The 16,044-nt window shown below is 41.2% G+C and overlaps 1 protein-coding gene across 1 annotated transcript in view; it reads left to right on the top strand.

Annotated features, from left to right (window-relative positions):
• The window catches only part of dnah1 (dynein, axonemal, heavy chain 1), a 395,000-nt gene that overhangs the window by 218,577 nt on the left and 160,379 nt on the right, over window positions 1-16,044 (top strand). The window contains exons 42-44 of the mRNA XM_048606524.1: window positions 8,501-8,602; window positions 10,245-10,385; window positions 15,322-15,482. Of these exons, the coding sequence (XP_048462481.1) occupies window positions 8,501-8,602; window positions 10,245-10,385; window positions 15,322-15,482 (404 nt within the window). The remainder of the gene's footprint in view (window positions 1-8,500; window positions 8,603-10,244; window positions 10,386-15,321; window positions 15,483-16,044) is intronic.

The raw sequence follows: 16,044 nt of genomic DNA, 5'->3' as shown, positions 1-16,044 counted from the left end.
ATAATTGAGAATAAGGAAATGAGAGTAATATCAAACAAATACCATTTACCTGTTTTGACAACGGAAGGCACAAAAAATGTTTCACTAAAAACAAGGAACCATTAGCCTAACGAGAATTAGGAGTTTAAAGAAGTCAGTGTAATAAATACTACTGGAGAAATTAATGGAAATAAGTGGCTGCAAACACTGTGGTAACCTACTCCCAAGAGTTTCAAAAGTGGTAGCTGTGGAGTTAGTAGCTGCATTGATTTTGATTATACAGTTCTCCCTAGTTACGAGGGCAATTCACCCAGATTGGAAATTAGCACACATAGTTCTGCTATGGAAGAAAGGCAGAAGAGAGAAACTGTGGTTTTCAACATTTCTACAGAGACTGTACTTCAGAGGTGCTTTGTTGATTATAAAACACGTCGAGAAACCTGTTAGTCATGAAAGGTACCAGATAATTATTTAAAAGGCTGATTAATTTTACAAGACATAGAACATAGAACATAGAACATTACAGCGCAGTACAGGCCCTTCGGCCCTCGATGTTGCGCCAACCTGTGAAACAAATCTGAAGCCCATCTAACCTAAACTATTCCATTATCATCCATATGTTTATCCAATGGCCATTTAAATGCCCTTAAAGTGGGCGAGTCTACTATTTTTGCAGGCAGGGCATTCCACGCCCTTACTACTCTCTGAGTAAAGAACCTACCTCTGACATCTGTCCTATATCTATCACCCCTCAATTTAAAGCTATGTCCCCTCGTGCTAGCCATCACCATCCGAGGAAAAAGGCTCCCACTGTCCACCCTATCTAATCCTCTGATCATCTTGTATGTCTCTATCAAGTCACCTCTTAACCTTCTTCTCTCTAACGAAAACAGCCTCAAGACCCTCAGCCTTTCCTCATAAGACCTTCCCTCCATACCAGGCAACATCCTGGTAAATCTCCTCTGCACCCTTTCCAATGCTTCCACATCCTTCCTATAATGCGGTGACCAGAACTGTACGCAATACTCCAAGTGCGGCCGCACCAGAGTTTTGTACAGCTGCAACATGACCTCATGGCTCCGAAACTCAATCCCTCTACCAATAAAACCTAACATACTGTACGCCTTCTTAACAACGCTATCAACGTGGGTGGCAACTTTCAGTGATCTATGCACATGGACACCGAGATCTTTCTGCTCATCCACACTACCAAGAATCTTACCATTAGCCCAGTACTCTGTATTCCTGTTACTCCTTCCAAAGTGAATCACCTCACACTTTTCTGCATTAAACTCCATTTTCCACCTCTCAGCCCAGCTCTGCAGCTTATCTATGTCCCTCTGTAACCTGCAACATCCTTCCGCACTATCCACAACTCCACCGACTTTGGTGTCATCCGCAAATTTACTAACCCATCCTTCTAAGCCCTCATCCAGGTCATTTATAAAAATGACAAACAGCAGTGGCCCCAAAACAGATCCTTGAGGTACACCACTAGTAACTGAACTCCAGGATGAACATTTCCCATCAACCACCACCCTCTGTCTTCTTACAGCTAGCCAATTTCTGATCCAAACCGCTAAATCACCCTCAATCCCATGCCTCTGTATTTTCTGCAATAGCCTACCATGGGGAACCTTATCAAACGCTTTACTGAAATCCAAATACACCACATCAACCACTTTACCCTCATCCACCTGTTTGGTCACCTTCTCGAAGAACTCAATAAGGTTTGTGAGGCACGACCTACCCTTCACAAAACCGTGTTGACTATCCCTAATCAAATTATTCCTTTCTAGATGATTATAAATCCTATCTCTTATAATCCTTTCCAACACTTTACCCCCAACCGAAGTAAGGCTCACTGGTCTATAATTACCAGGGTTGTCTCTACTCCCCTTCTTGAACAAGGGGACAACATTTGCTAGTCTCCAGTCTTCTGGCACTATTCCTGAAGACAATGACGACATAAAGATCAAAGCCAAAGGCTCTGCAATCTCCTCTCTAGCTTCCCAGAGAATCCTAGGATAAATCCCATCCGGCCCAGGGGACTTATCTATTTTCACACCTTCCAGAATTGCTAACACCTCCTCCTTATGAACCTCAATTCCGTCTAGTCTAATAGACTGTATCTCAGTATTCTCCTCGACTACATTGTCATTTTCCTGTGTGAATACTGACGAAAAATATTCATTTAGCACCTCTCCTATCTCTTTGGACTCCACGCACAACTTCCCACTACTGTCCTTGACCGGCCCCAATCTTACTGTAGTCGTTCTTTTATTCCTGACATACCTGTAGAAAGCTTTAGGGTTTTCCTTGATCCTACCTGCTAAAGACTTCTCATGTCCCCTCCTGGCTCTTCTTAGCTCTCTCTTTAGGTCCTTCCTGGCTAACTTGTAACTCTCAAGCGCCCTCACTGAGCTTTCACGCCTCATCTCTACATAAGCCTCCTTCTTCCTCTTGACAAGAGATTCAACTTCTTTAGTAAACCACGGTTCCCTCGCTCGACCACTTCCTCCCTGCCTGACAGGTACATACTTCTCAAGGACACACAGTAGCTGTTCCTTGAACAAGCTCCACATTTCAATTGTGCCCAGCCCCTGCAGTTTCCTTCTCCATCCTATGCATCCTAAATCTTGCCTCATCGCCTCATAATTGCCTTTCCCCCAGCTATAACTCTTGCCCTGCGTTATATACCGATCCCTTTCCATCGCTAAAGTAAACATAACCGAATTGTGGTCACTATCACCAAAGTGCTCACCTACCTCCAAATCTAACACCTGGCCTGGTTCATTACCCAGTACCAAATCCAATGCGGCCTCGACTCTTGTTGGCCTATCTACATACTGTGTCAGGAAACCCTCCTGCACACATTGGACAAAAACTGACCCATCTGAAGTACTCGAACTATAGCGTTTCCAGTCAATATTTGGAAAGTTAAAGTCCCCCATAACAACTACCCTGTTACTTTCGCTCCTATCCAGAATCATCTTTGCAATCTTTTCCTGTACATCTCTGGAACTTTTCGGAGGCCTATAGAAAACTCCCAGCAGGGTGACCTCTCCTTTCCTGGTTCTAATCTCAGCCCATACCACGTCAGTAGACGAGTAGTCATCAAATGTCCTTTCTGCCACCGTAATACTGTCCTTGACTAACAATGCCACACCTCCCCCTCTTTTACCACCTTCCCTGATCTTACTGAAACATCTAAACCCCGGAACCTGCAACAACCATTCCTGTCCCTGCTCTATCCATGTCTCCGAAATGGCCACAACATCGAAGTCCCAGGTACCAACCCATGCTGCAAGTTCACCCACCTTATTCCGGACGCTCCTGGCATTGAAGTAGACACACTTCAAACCACCTTCCTGCCTGCCGGTACACTCCTGCGACCTTGAAACCTTATTTATGACCTCACTACTCTCAACCTCCTGTACACTGGAGCTACAATTCAGGTTCCCACCCCCCTGTTGAATTAGTTTAAACCCTCCCGAAAAGCATTAGCAAATTTCCCCCCCAGGATATTGGTACACCTCTGGTTCAGGTGTAGACCATCCCGTTTGTAGAGGTCCCACCTACCCCAGAATGAGCCCCAATTATCCAGGTATCTGAATCCCTCCCTCCTGCACCATCCCTGTAGCCACGTGTTCAACTGCTCTCTCTCCCTATTCCTCGCCTCGCTAGCACGTGGCACGGGTAACAAACCAGAGATAACAACTCTGTTTGTTCTAGCTCTAAGCTTCCACCCTAGCTCCTTGAATTTCTGCCTTACGTCCCCATCCCTTTTCCTACCTATGTCGTTGGTGCCTATGTGGACCACGACTTGGGGCTGCTCCCCCTCCCCCTTAAGGATCCTGAAAACACGATCCGAGACATCACGGACCCTGGCACCTGGGAGGCAACACACCAACCGCGAGTCTCTCTTGTTCCCACAGAATCTCCTATCTGTCCCCCTAACTATGGAGTCCCCAATGACTAATGCTCTCCTCCTCTCCCCCCTTCCCTTCTGAGCAACAGGGACAGACTCTGTGCCAGAGACCTGTACCCCATGGCTTACCCCTGGTAAGTCGTCCCCCCCAACAGTGTCCAAAACAGTATACTTGTTTTTGAGGGGAATGGCCACAGGGGATCCCTGCACTGTCTGCCTGTTCCCTTTCCGTCCCCTGACTGTGACCCATCTATTTTTTTCCTGTACCTGAGGTGTGACTACCTCCCCGTAACTCCTCTCAATTACCCCCTCAGCCTCCCGAATGATCCGTAGTTCATCCAGCTCCAGCTCCAGTTCCCTAACACGGTTTCCGAGGAGCTGGAGTTGGGTGCAGTTCCCGCAGATGAAGTCAGTGGGGACACTAGTGGTGACCCTTACCTCCCACAAATTCTTGAATAAATTATTAGGAAATCTTAGCCAGTCATAATTTAATTAGGCAGAGTGAACAGGGATTTCTAAAAGGGCATAGCATTTGACAAATCCTGTCATTTTTTTTGGATGATGTATCGAGCAGGATGGATAAGGGAGAATCAGTGAATGTCAAGCAATTGGATTTCAACAAACATTTGCTGATGTGTCACTCAAGAAGCTTTTACATAAAATTAGGGCTCATGCATTTAGGATAATATATTTTCGTGGTTTCAGAATTACTTAGTGGACAGAAAATAGAGTTGGAACATACTAAACATTTTTGATTGCAGATTGTAATTACTGAGTTACGAGGTAAAGTCAATTACTTAAACCACAATGATTTACTATCAATATTAATGATTAGATATGTGCTGAGTATAACATAGCTAAGTTTGCTGATAATATAAAGTTAGGTGAACAATTAAGTGGTGAGAAGAACACAGAAAGTATGCAGAGGGATACAGACAGATTAGATGAGTGGGAAGGAACATAGCAAGAAACTGGGAGAGCATAAAGTTAGAAACTAGGAGCGGAAGTTGATAGTTCGTCCCTTCAAGCTTGCTTCACCATTCAGTAGAATCATGGCTTATCCTCTATCACAATGCTATATTCCCACATTCTCCCCATATCCTTTACATTTATCTATCTATTCCTTGAATATATTCAGTGAATTGGCTTTCTTAGCTTCCTTTGGTAGAGAATCGCACAGGATGTGAAGTTATTTTTCCTCAATTCAGTCCTAAACAGTCTACCCTGTATCCTGAGACTCTGTTCCCTGGTTGTAGACACCCCGACCACGGAAAATATTTTTCCTGCATCTAGTCTGTCCAGACTGGTAAAATTTTATACATTTCAATCAGGTTCCTCTCTTCCTACTAAAGTGTGTTGAATGCAGACCCAGTCAAACCAATCTCTCCTCATAGGATAATCCTGCCATCGCTGCTATTAACCTAGTGAATCTCCGCTACATTCCATCTATGGCAAATAGATCCTTTCTTAGGTAGGGAGATCAAAACTACACACAGTACTCCAGATGTGGTCTCACTGAGATCCTGTATAACTGCAATAAAACATTCCCTATTTGTGAACTCAAATCTTCTTGCAATGAAGACCAATATACTATTTGCCTTCTTAATTGCTTGTTGCATCTGCCTGTCTACTTTCCTTGACTGTTGCACAAGAACACCCAGATCCCTTTGTACAACCATGTGTGCCAATATATCATCATTTAAGTAATACTCATCCATTCTGTCTTTCACACTGAAGTGTATAATTTCATATTTAGTCACATTGTAATGCATCTGCCATTTGTTTGCTCACTGACTCAACTTGTCTAAATAAACTTGAAGCCTCCTTTCCATCCTCTGCACTGCTCAATTTTATCATCAGCAAACTTGGAAATGTTGCATTTGGTTCTGTTATCCAGGTCATTTATATATAAAATGTGAATAGCTGGGGCCCAAGTATTGATCCTTGTGGTACCCTATTGCCTGCCTCTAAGAAAAAACCTATTTATTCCCACTTTCTGCACCCTGTCAACCAATTTGTCAAACCATGCCAATATTTCTTACTTTCTGTCCCATGTTCTTTAATTTTGCCCACTAACCTTTCATGAGGGACCTTATCAAACGTCTTCTGAAAATCTAAGTGCACTATATGCTCTGGTTCTCCCTTATCTATTCTACTAGTTACATCCTCTAAAAAACTCCAGTAGATTTGTAAGCATATATGCCTTTCATAAACCCATGCTGGCTTTGTTGAATCTCATTAATGCTTTCCACATGCTGTGTTATCATATCCTTTATAATAGACTCTTAACAGTTTTCCCACTAATGATATTAGGTTAATAGGTATGCAATTCTCTGTTTTTTCCTCTCCCGCTGTTTTGAAATGGTGGGGTTACATTTGCCACCCTCCAATCTGTAGGAACAATTCCAGATTCTATAGAATTTTGCAAGATGAGCACCAATGCAATATCTAATATTTTCAGAGCTATCTCCTTTAGTACTCTGGGATGTAGATTATCAGGCTAAAGAGGGTGTCAGCCTTTAAATCCAGCACCATTTTCTCACTAATACTGATTTCCTTCCATTGTACCTTTTCCCTAACATTTTGGGAGGTTATTTGTGCCGTCCTTTCCAAATACAGAACCAAAATGGCTGAAATTCTTCTGCCATTTCTTTGTTCCCTATTATAATTTCACCAGTTTCTGTCTGTAAAGGAGCTATGTTTGTCTTTACAAACCTTTTTCTCTTCACATATTTATTGAAGTTTTTACAGTCAGTTTCTATGTTTCCTGCCATTTTATTCTCAAAGTTATCTACTTTGGTAAGAAAAATAAAGAAGGATATCCTGTGAATAATGAGAGACTGAAAAAGATTTGTATTCTGAGGGATTTGAGTGAACTGGCGGATCAATTACAGAAAGTTAACATCTCTCTGAATGGAAGTAATTTGGAAGATAAATGCTATTTTAGCTTTTGAAGCAAAAGGATTGGAGTATATCAAAGAGCCAAATAGCCTATCATGAACATATTTCTTAGGTTAGGTTCTTGTTTTCACAACTGCACACATTCATTCTCTAATGCACCCTTTCTTTCTCATAAAAATAGACAATTTACAAGGTCAAGGGTAAAGAAGCACTTGGCCAATTTTTTACTTTTGAAGGAAAGGGTGGGTTTGTGGGATCGGTTGAATGCCTTTGGGACTGAGAAACATTCCATTTCTGGCCCCACAAAGAAAGGTTTTAGACTTGCTTGAAAGACCTCTTGATCAGCAGCAATATCTCTGCTCAGACTGCAGCTTTGGGTTGCTATTGACATAAAAGGACTCCATTTTGAATAATTATGAGGCACAAAGCTGCTATAATTCAGCAACTCATCTGCTTGCAGGTTAAAATAGAAAACCTTGAAGGTTTATCATGTTCTTAAACTGTCCTGCTTCACTGTTTCTGCTGTGCAGTAGAGTCAAAGAGCTGTACAGCATGGAAACAGATCCTTCAGTCCAACTCGTCCATGCGAGCAGTTATCCTAAATTAATCTAGTCCCAGGTGCCAGAATTGGGCCCATATCCCTCTAACCCCTTCCTATTTATATGCACATCCAGATGCCTTGTAATTGTACCAGCCTGCAGAACTTCCTCTGGCAGCTCATTGCATACACGCACAATCCTCTGCGTGAAAATGTTGCCCCATAGGTCCCTTTTATCTCATTTCCCTCTCACCCTAATCCTATGCCCTCTAGTTTTTGACCCCCCTACCTTGGGGAAAAGATGTTACCTATTCACCCTATCCATGCCTCTCATGATTTTATAAACTTTTCTAAGGTCATCCCTCAGCCTCCAATGCTCCAGGGAAAATAGCCCCAGCTTATTCATCCTCTCCCTATAGCTTAAGTCCTCCAACTCTGGCAACATCCTTGGAAATCTTTTCTGAACCCGTTCAAGTTTCACAACATCCTTCCTATAGCAGGGAGACCAGAACTGAACACAGTATTCCAAAAGTAGCCTAAGCAATCTCCTGTACAGGTACAAATTGACCTCCAACTCTAATACGCAATACACTGATGAATAAAGGCCAGCATATCAACCGCCTTCTTCACTAACCTGTCTACATGCAACTCCACTTTCAAGGAACAATGAACTTGCAGACCAAGGTCTTTTGTCCAGCAACACTCCCCAAGACCTTAAGTGTATAAGTCCTGCCCTGATTTGCCTTTCCAAAATGCAGCAGGGTGAACATTGACCATTCTTCTACTTTACTCACCTAGATTAAACAAAAGAAAAATTGAACAAAATTGATCACTAAGTATTGTAAATTTTTTTTTGAAATGCCTTCCTAATGTTGCCACAAAAGAACAGTCAAATCAGCACTTCCTATCTATGGTCTTATAAACTTTTGAAGGAGCTCATTGATCTTAGTAGGATAATAGGTCGGCACAACATTGTGGGCCGAAGGGCCTGTACTGTGCTGTACTGTTCTATATTCTATGTTCTATGAGCTCCTGTACTGCACTGAAGATTATCACAAATATTTGCTAATTACTACCTTGTGATTTATCTTTTGTGTTGCATAAATTAAAATGTTGAAATTAATAATCTATAACCACACTTTATATACTAGATTGCACTTTCTTTCCCCGAAACCGGGCTGGTGTATGATTACCAATTGGATGATGCTGGTTTCAGTAGCACCAGTCATGAAGATGAGGATGTCGAGAGAGAAGTAAGTAAATTGCTGGGATTGTGGTATCGGGAAATTCAATGCTTGAACTGATCTCCTTGGATAACTTTATATTTTTCTTCTAATATTTTGTTAAATCTGTTACTAGGTGGATTGAAATGGATATAAAAGCAAAAAGCTCAAAGAACTTGTCACACATCAGTGCATATTTTTGTTAAAAAGAATTTGCTTTGATGGCAGCAAGCAGCATGCTCCTACGTTACCAGTATGCTATGCAAAAACTTGTGAATCCATTCATAACTTCTGGATATCTGACATAATAGATTTAAATATTTTCAGGTTCCCATTCTTCTGTATATAATGCACCTGCTATAAGATGGCGGGTAGTGTCATTTTTTTTTGCTAATCATTACATATAAACAGCCTGAGTTATGTAATCAAACAACTGCCAATCTGAAAATTATAACAACCACAATATATAGTACGTAACTGTTTTCAGAAGGAATTCTTATGTTATTGTGGAATTCAAGACACAGACAGAACAACCGTGATCTAATTGAATGGTAGAGCAACTTAAGCGGCTGAATCACCTCCTTCTGTTTCTAATTCATAAGTTTGTATGATCTCAGGATCTGTTGTTAACATCATCAGTTAGGCAAACTTCTTCCTTTGGTTCGCAACAACAGATTTAAGTAAGTATAAGACACTTGATGGTAGAGAATTTGCAGCACTGACTTTATTGGTACCAGAAGATTATCCCAACTAGGCAAAAAAGTACCTTTGGAAGGAAAGTAGGTCTACTGTTAGTGGTGGGCACTGCACGCTCAGAAAATTCTACTTATGATATTTTAATATACCCTCCATTTTCTAAGTGAAATTTCATGTAAATTTTTTTGTTGAGTCTTTTATTTCTGGTATTTAATCCATCCAGTTTATATAAACAGAAAACTGAGCACATCAAAAGGACAAGGAGCTATACAAAGATAAAACTAATGACCACTTTCACTAAGCACTCATATGTTATTTCTACATTATCTCTTTTTACTGTAAGGTTTCTTCCCAGAAGTGCTGACTGTTATTAAAGTGACTTGCAAATGCAGCACAGTGATTGAAATCTGACAGCTCCAAGATTTACAACACTGACTTGGAATAGATTCCCTCCTATCCCCTCAGTTAAGGAAATAGCAGAGAAAGACTTAAAGCAAAAGAAATGACATAAAAGAGACCTGTAACAGGTTGTCCTCTCTATTTTAATCTTTTAATATTAAATCTCATTAAGCTATGTGAACGCTTGTAGATATTTCGTATAAAATAAAGAATTGCCAATGCTGGAAATCTGAAACAAAATCAGAAATTGCTGGAGAAACTCAGCAGGACTGGCAGCATCTATGGAGAGAAAGCGTACTCAACGTTTCATTTCCAGTGACCCTCTTTAGAAGTTCTGATGAAATTCACTGGACCCAAAATGTTGACTCTGCTTTCTCTCTACATATGTTGCCAGACCTGCTGAGTTTTTCCATTAATTTAGATTTTTTGTGTGTATTTTACTAGATGGATACCAATGTATTATAGGTAATTTGCTTTGTTAACTGAGTTACTAACAACGATGTATGATCCGGCCTGTCTATGGAAACTTGGTGATTAATATACTTCTACTGTCTGATTATTCTGATTTATATTACAGGTCAAATGGGTCAGCTGGATGGCATCTGCTCCAGAAGTAGAAATTGCACCAGATACCAATTATTCTGACATCATCATTCCAACCCAGGACACCATACGCATGTCATATTTGTTGTCATTACTTCTAATCAGTAAGAAACCAGTAAGTTGTTCCATGCAGGTTATTTGAAGAAATATGACAGCAAATTTGGACACACAAAAACTCCTACATATGTAGTGTGACATTGTTCAAGTAATCTGTATGATCAAGGATTGATATTGGTGAACATACTGGCAACAGTTCGTCCAATCATCTTCAAAGTTGTTTTTTGATGTTTTATATTAACATGTTTTTTCATCATTCACAGGCTGTGGGCACATTGCTGGTGCTTGATGGTGGAGGGAGTGAATGGTTGAAATTGTCACATGTGTTGTCCTAGAAGGTGTCAAGTATTGCTTCAGCTACACTCATCCAATCAGCTCTGACTTGACTTGACCCTTGTAGATTTTGGACAGGCTTTGAGGAGCAAAAAGATGAGTTCCTAACTTCAGAATTGCCAGCCTATGACCTCCTTTTGCAGCCTCAGCATTTGTATGGCTGGTTCAGTTCAGTGTCTGATCAATAGTAACCTGTAGAATGATGAGAGTTGGCAATTCACCGTTGGAAATGCCGTTGAATTTCTCAGCAGAATTCGATTCCCTCTTGCAGGAGGTTGTCATTGTTGGCACTTGTGTCGCATGAGCAGTACTTTTGATCTATCAGCCTAAATTTGATTGTTCTCCAGGTCTTGCTGCATATGAATATGAACAGCTTCAGTATCAGAGGAGTCACAATTGATGCTGAGCATTGTGCAATCATCACTAAAAGTTTGTACTTATGACTGCATGGAAGGAAGGTCCTGTTTTAGTAGTGGTAGATGGTTGGACCCAGGACACTGCTCTGCGTAACTCCTGCAGAGACATCCAGGGACTGTGATGATTAACTTACTAACAACAACAAAAGGACTATTCCATTGGATAAGTGATGCATCATTCCCAGAATGCAGAAAAAATGATTTCACTGACAAATGGATGGATTAGAACTCTTTAGATAATGCAAGCTGATCATAGGAATTTAGTGATGTCAAATTTGGCCTGGTGCACAGTTGTGATGTTTAGCTCTACGCTGGTTTGTTTTTTATTAAGGCATATAGAAATAGTGAGTTAATGAGATATACCCAGAATTTCTGAAGAATGATGGATCACAGGAATGTAGATCACTAGCATAGCTGTTCACCAGCATCGACAGGAGAGGCACTATTCTAGACATCTAACATCAATCCAAGATAGTAACCATTGCCAATCCAGGGGAACCATTTAATGACCCATGCAGCTATCATCCCAATTCCCTGTTCTGAAGAAAATGTAAGGTCCTGCAACATCTCCTGATAAACAGACTGAGTTCCTACCGGGAAGTAGTAATACCAGTCTCAACAGGCAGGTTTTTGCACAGGCTGCAACTGTTCCAAGTAGATCCTGACTGATCTCACATATTGAGGCAAGTTTTCAAAAAGGCCTGAAAGTCTTACTGGTAAGTCTTTCTTGACTTATCATGTGCCTACAACACTGCTTGGGGCATATGTGTGCAGCTAAAACTCTCAAAAATTATTTTCTTTTGTGAAAACCCTACCACTAATCAACTCCTTGGTCAGCAATCAAAGGTTTTTCATGCCCCCTGGAGGTTAAGCAGCTGCTCACATATAATTAAAAGCAGTCTCTCACAGATATCAGTTATTGCATCAGCTCTCTTCGACATATATAGTAATAACTCCCTGTCCTGCTGGGGTGAAGAACTTCAGAACATTGAGAAAACATTCTCCGAGGATTAATATTTCCATTAGCCTTCTTCAGAAAATGGAGATTATTCTGTACTGGACAGTTAATAGGTTTCAGTCAAAACCAAAAAGCATTCAAGTTCATTATTTGCTGAAACCTAATAGGGACATTTATTCCATAGCTGTGCACTCTGTAAAAGCTCACTACAAATCTGAACAAGCCTGCGAACCCGGCATAAAAACAAAGTTGCTAGAAAAGCTCAGCAGGTCTGGCAGCATCTGTGAGAAAAAATCAGAGTTAACGTTTCGGGCCCGGTGACCCTTCCTGCAAACCAGGCTGATGACTCACCAGTGTGACTCATCAGTGTTGACATGACTCACCTCTTAAAGGGACAACATAACTTACACCAACTATAATACATGACAGAAACTTTGACCAAACACTGCCAAGACTGTTGTTTCATCCTTCCACCTAAATCACTTGAAGTCTATGGAAGCTCTTCAAATCTAGTTCTGTGACTGACTGCTTACACATGACCTTGTGCCAAAATACCTAGGCATCATGCTTGACTATACAGTGACTAACGAGCAACATAATGAGAACAAAGGAGCCACGGTCAAGATGAGAGTGAATCTCAAGCAGAAAGCGGTGGGTGGAAGGCAGGACACCCAACACAGTCTACCTTGTTCAGCCCACCCAGTTCTACCCAACAAAATACTGTCGCTGAACGAGGTTCAGAAGGGGCCAGACAAGTGATGTAGATAACCACCTCCAGGAAGTCGTGAAGATTATTTCTGGGTCCAACACAGCTTGAGCAGCTTCGTTGCTAGCATACATTGAATTTTCTGAAGTCCACAGGGAAAATATCCTTCTCAAGGAACACCTCTGGACAACAGCTAATGAAGTATTCATATTGATGCATGACTTCAAAAAAAATCCACACATTTGTCTGAAATCCTGTAATACCTAGTGGCACACACACCATCCTGTAAAAATTGACACCAGCACCACGACTCAGTAGTGCAACTCACAGTTGACTGTAAACATCACCAACAGCCAGTCTAGAATAAAACAGAAAATGCTGGTGAAACCCAGGAGGTCTGGCATATTTGTGGAGACAGTAATAGAGTTAATGTTTTAAGTCCAATATGACTTTTTCAGAACAGATAGGACCTGTAAAATTATGGTTTTTGATTTGATTTTATTTGATTGATTGATTTGATTTGATTTTATTGTCAGTGAAAAGCTTTGTTTACGAGAGGTGCAGGCAGATCATAGCTAGCAAAGAATGTACAGATCAACATGACTTAGAGGCATACTGGTTACGTTGCAGTTTACGTTATTGTAGGCTACAGTCCATTCAACAGTCTGATAATGGTAGAAAGAAGCTGTTCCTGGACCTGCGCTTGCATGTGTTTGGGCTTCTGTACCTTCTGTCTGATGGAAGAGGTTATAGGAGGTCATTACCAGGGTGCGATGGGCCTTTGATGATGTTGGCAGCGAGCCATGTTAATAGAGTCCATGAATGGAGTCCGTTATAGTCTGGGCTGTGCACATCACCTTCTGTAGTTTCTTACAGCCCTGGACAGAGCAGTTGCCATACTAGGCCTTTATGCACCTGGACAGTATGCTTTCAATGGTGCATCTGTAGAAGTTGGTGAGGGACCTCATGGATATGCCAAATTTCCTGAGCTGCATGAGGAAGAAGAGGCGTTGTCGTGCCTTCTTGACTGTCGCATTTATGTGGGAAGTCCAGGACAAGTCGTCAGTTATTGTCACTCCTAGGAACCTGATGCTGTTCACTCTCTCAACCTCAGTTCCGTTGATGTAGATGGGGGGGTGTTCTCCTCCTTGCTTTCTGAAGTTGATGATCAGGTCTTTAGTTTTGCCGCGTTGAGAGAGATTGTTTTAATTGCACCATGTCACCAAACCCTCTATCTCCCGTCTGTATTTTGACTTGTCGTTGTTAATTATCCGTCCCACGCAGTGGTATCATCAGCGAACTTGGTATTCATTTAGAATTTGGCAACAGTCGTAGGTGTTCAGGGAGTACAGTAGGGAGCTGAGGGCATTCCAGTGTTGAGTGTTATTGTGGAGGAAGTGCAGTTACCTATCCTCACTGATTGCAGCCTGTGGGTCAGAATTTTTATGCTGTTGACAGAGAGGGAAGAGGAGCAAGTAGAACAGATCATAAAGGTATTGAGAGCAAACACAAAAGGAGTGCTAATGGTGGTAAGACAGAGGTAGAGTGGTAAAATAAGTGTAAATAATGGGTGTGAAAAGGAGAAAATGGATTCACTATGCTGAGAGAAAAGCCAACAAGACACATAAGCTTATAGCCAGAGACAGAGAGTTGTAATCAAAGTGGAGGACAGAGGTTATGTTCTGAAGATGTTGAAATCGGTGTTGAGTCTCAGAGGCTATAAAGTGCAAAATGAATTATTTATTGTTTCTCCAGACTGTGTTGAGCTTCTTTGAAACACTGTAGCAGATCCAGGATGAAAATGTCAACATAGGCTAATACTGCTTGGTTAATACCCAGTAGAAAGTTGCAACGGCTGTTACAGGAGGACAGGAGGTTATTTAGCCATTCAAGCAATATTCCATGATTTAATTAGGTCACATCTGACCTGAAACTTAGTTCCATCCTCCTGCTTTGGTTTTGTGATTTTTAATATCCTCGCATAGTAGAAACGTATGAAGATCGGTTTGAGTGCTAACAATTGGAATAGTAGAATCCCTTTGGTGTGGAAGAGGGCTATTCAGCCCACTCTGACCCTCCGAAGAGCATCCCATCCAGACCCACCCCCTTGACCCTATAACTCTGCATTTACCGTAGCTAATCCAGCTAACCTGCATATCTTTGGACCATGGGAGGAAACCCACACTGACACAGGGAGAATGTGAAAACTCCACACAGACAATCACCCAAGGCTGGAATCAAACCCAGGTCCCTGGTGCTGTGAGGCAGCAGTGCTAACCACTGAGCTGCGATACTGGCCCGTGAATGGCATTAAGTAGTGAATTCACAAAATTAGTCACTAGGTCTACTTTTTTATAAAAGATGTTTATTCAGATCTTAGTGTGTTGCTGGTTACTGCGAAGTTTTCTTTAAAAGAATGAAGCCTAGAAACTATCCTTATGAGATTATGGTCTGGGTTCCTATCTTGTTAAATACATTAAATATTCCCATATTAATATCACACAAAGTAATTTCTGGCATATATTATCAGTCTTCCTCATCAACAGACTTGAATACTGTGCTATTTTCTCTTGCTCATAAGGTGTTGTGTATTGGACCAACTGGAACTGGAAAGACTCTTACCATCTCCGACAAGCTCCTTAAAAAGATGCATCCCGATTATATCTCTCATTTTCTGATATTTTCAGCTCGTACATCTGCTAATCAAACACAAGACTTCATTGACAGTAAACTTGATAAAAGGTGAGTTAGTAGCTAACCAACTGTCAGTACTGTAGAGGTCAGCAGCTTCTGATAGCCCAGTAATAGACCAGACAAGTGGCAGTTTCTTAAAATCTCAGACAATAGGCCTTCTAATAGTTTTTGACTTCATCATCTTCAGCATATCGGTAGTGAATGCATTGTTTTTCATTGTTTTATAAGTTTTCTAATGTTGAAGTACATATTAGTTGAACAATGTAAATCTAACACACAAAACTATTACCTTTCTTTCAAATAAATGTGATTTATTTCTCTTCTTGTCTCCTAACCATATGAAGCATATTCTTGCTTATAAGAGGGTGCAGAAGTGACCAGTTAAGGTAATCCCAAGTATCAGGAACGTGATATTGGCCTTGAACTCCTGGCTGGTGCAGTTGGCATCAGATTACTTAAAGTAGGCAGGCTACAAAATACATTTCTGCGTCACTGCTGCCAGTCTTGGTAAAGTCAGTGAGTGCATTCCTCTGGTCGTACCAACTTAATGGCTGGCAGTTGTCTTAACACAATCAGGTCGATATTACTTGTAGATATATGACACCAATAC

The sequence above is a fragment of the Rhincodon typus genome, chromosome 16 (genome assembly GCF_021869965.1).
Source record: "Rhincodon typus isolate 14 chromosome 16, sRhiTyp1.1, whole genome shotgun sequence".
Lineage (NCBI taxonomy): Eukaryota > Metazoa > Chordata > Chondrichthyes > Orectolobiformes > Rhincodontidae > Rhincodon > Rhincodon typus.
The sequence above is the reverse complement of the archived record's forward strand: the minus strand, read 5'-3'. Positions and strand labels throughout refer to the sequence as shown.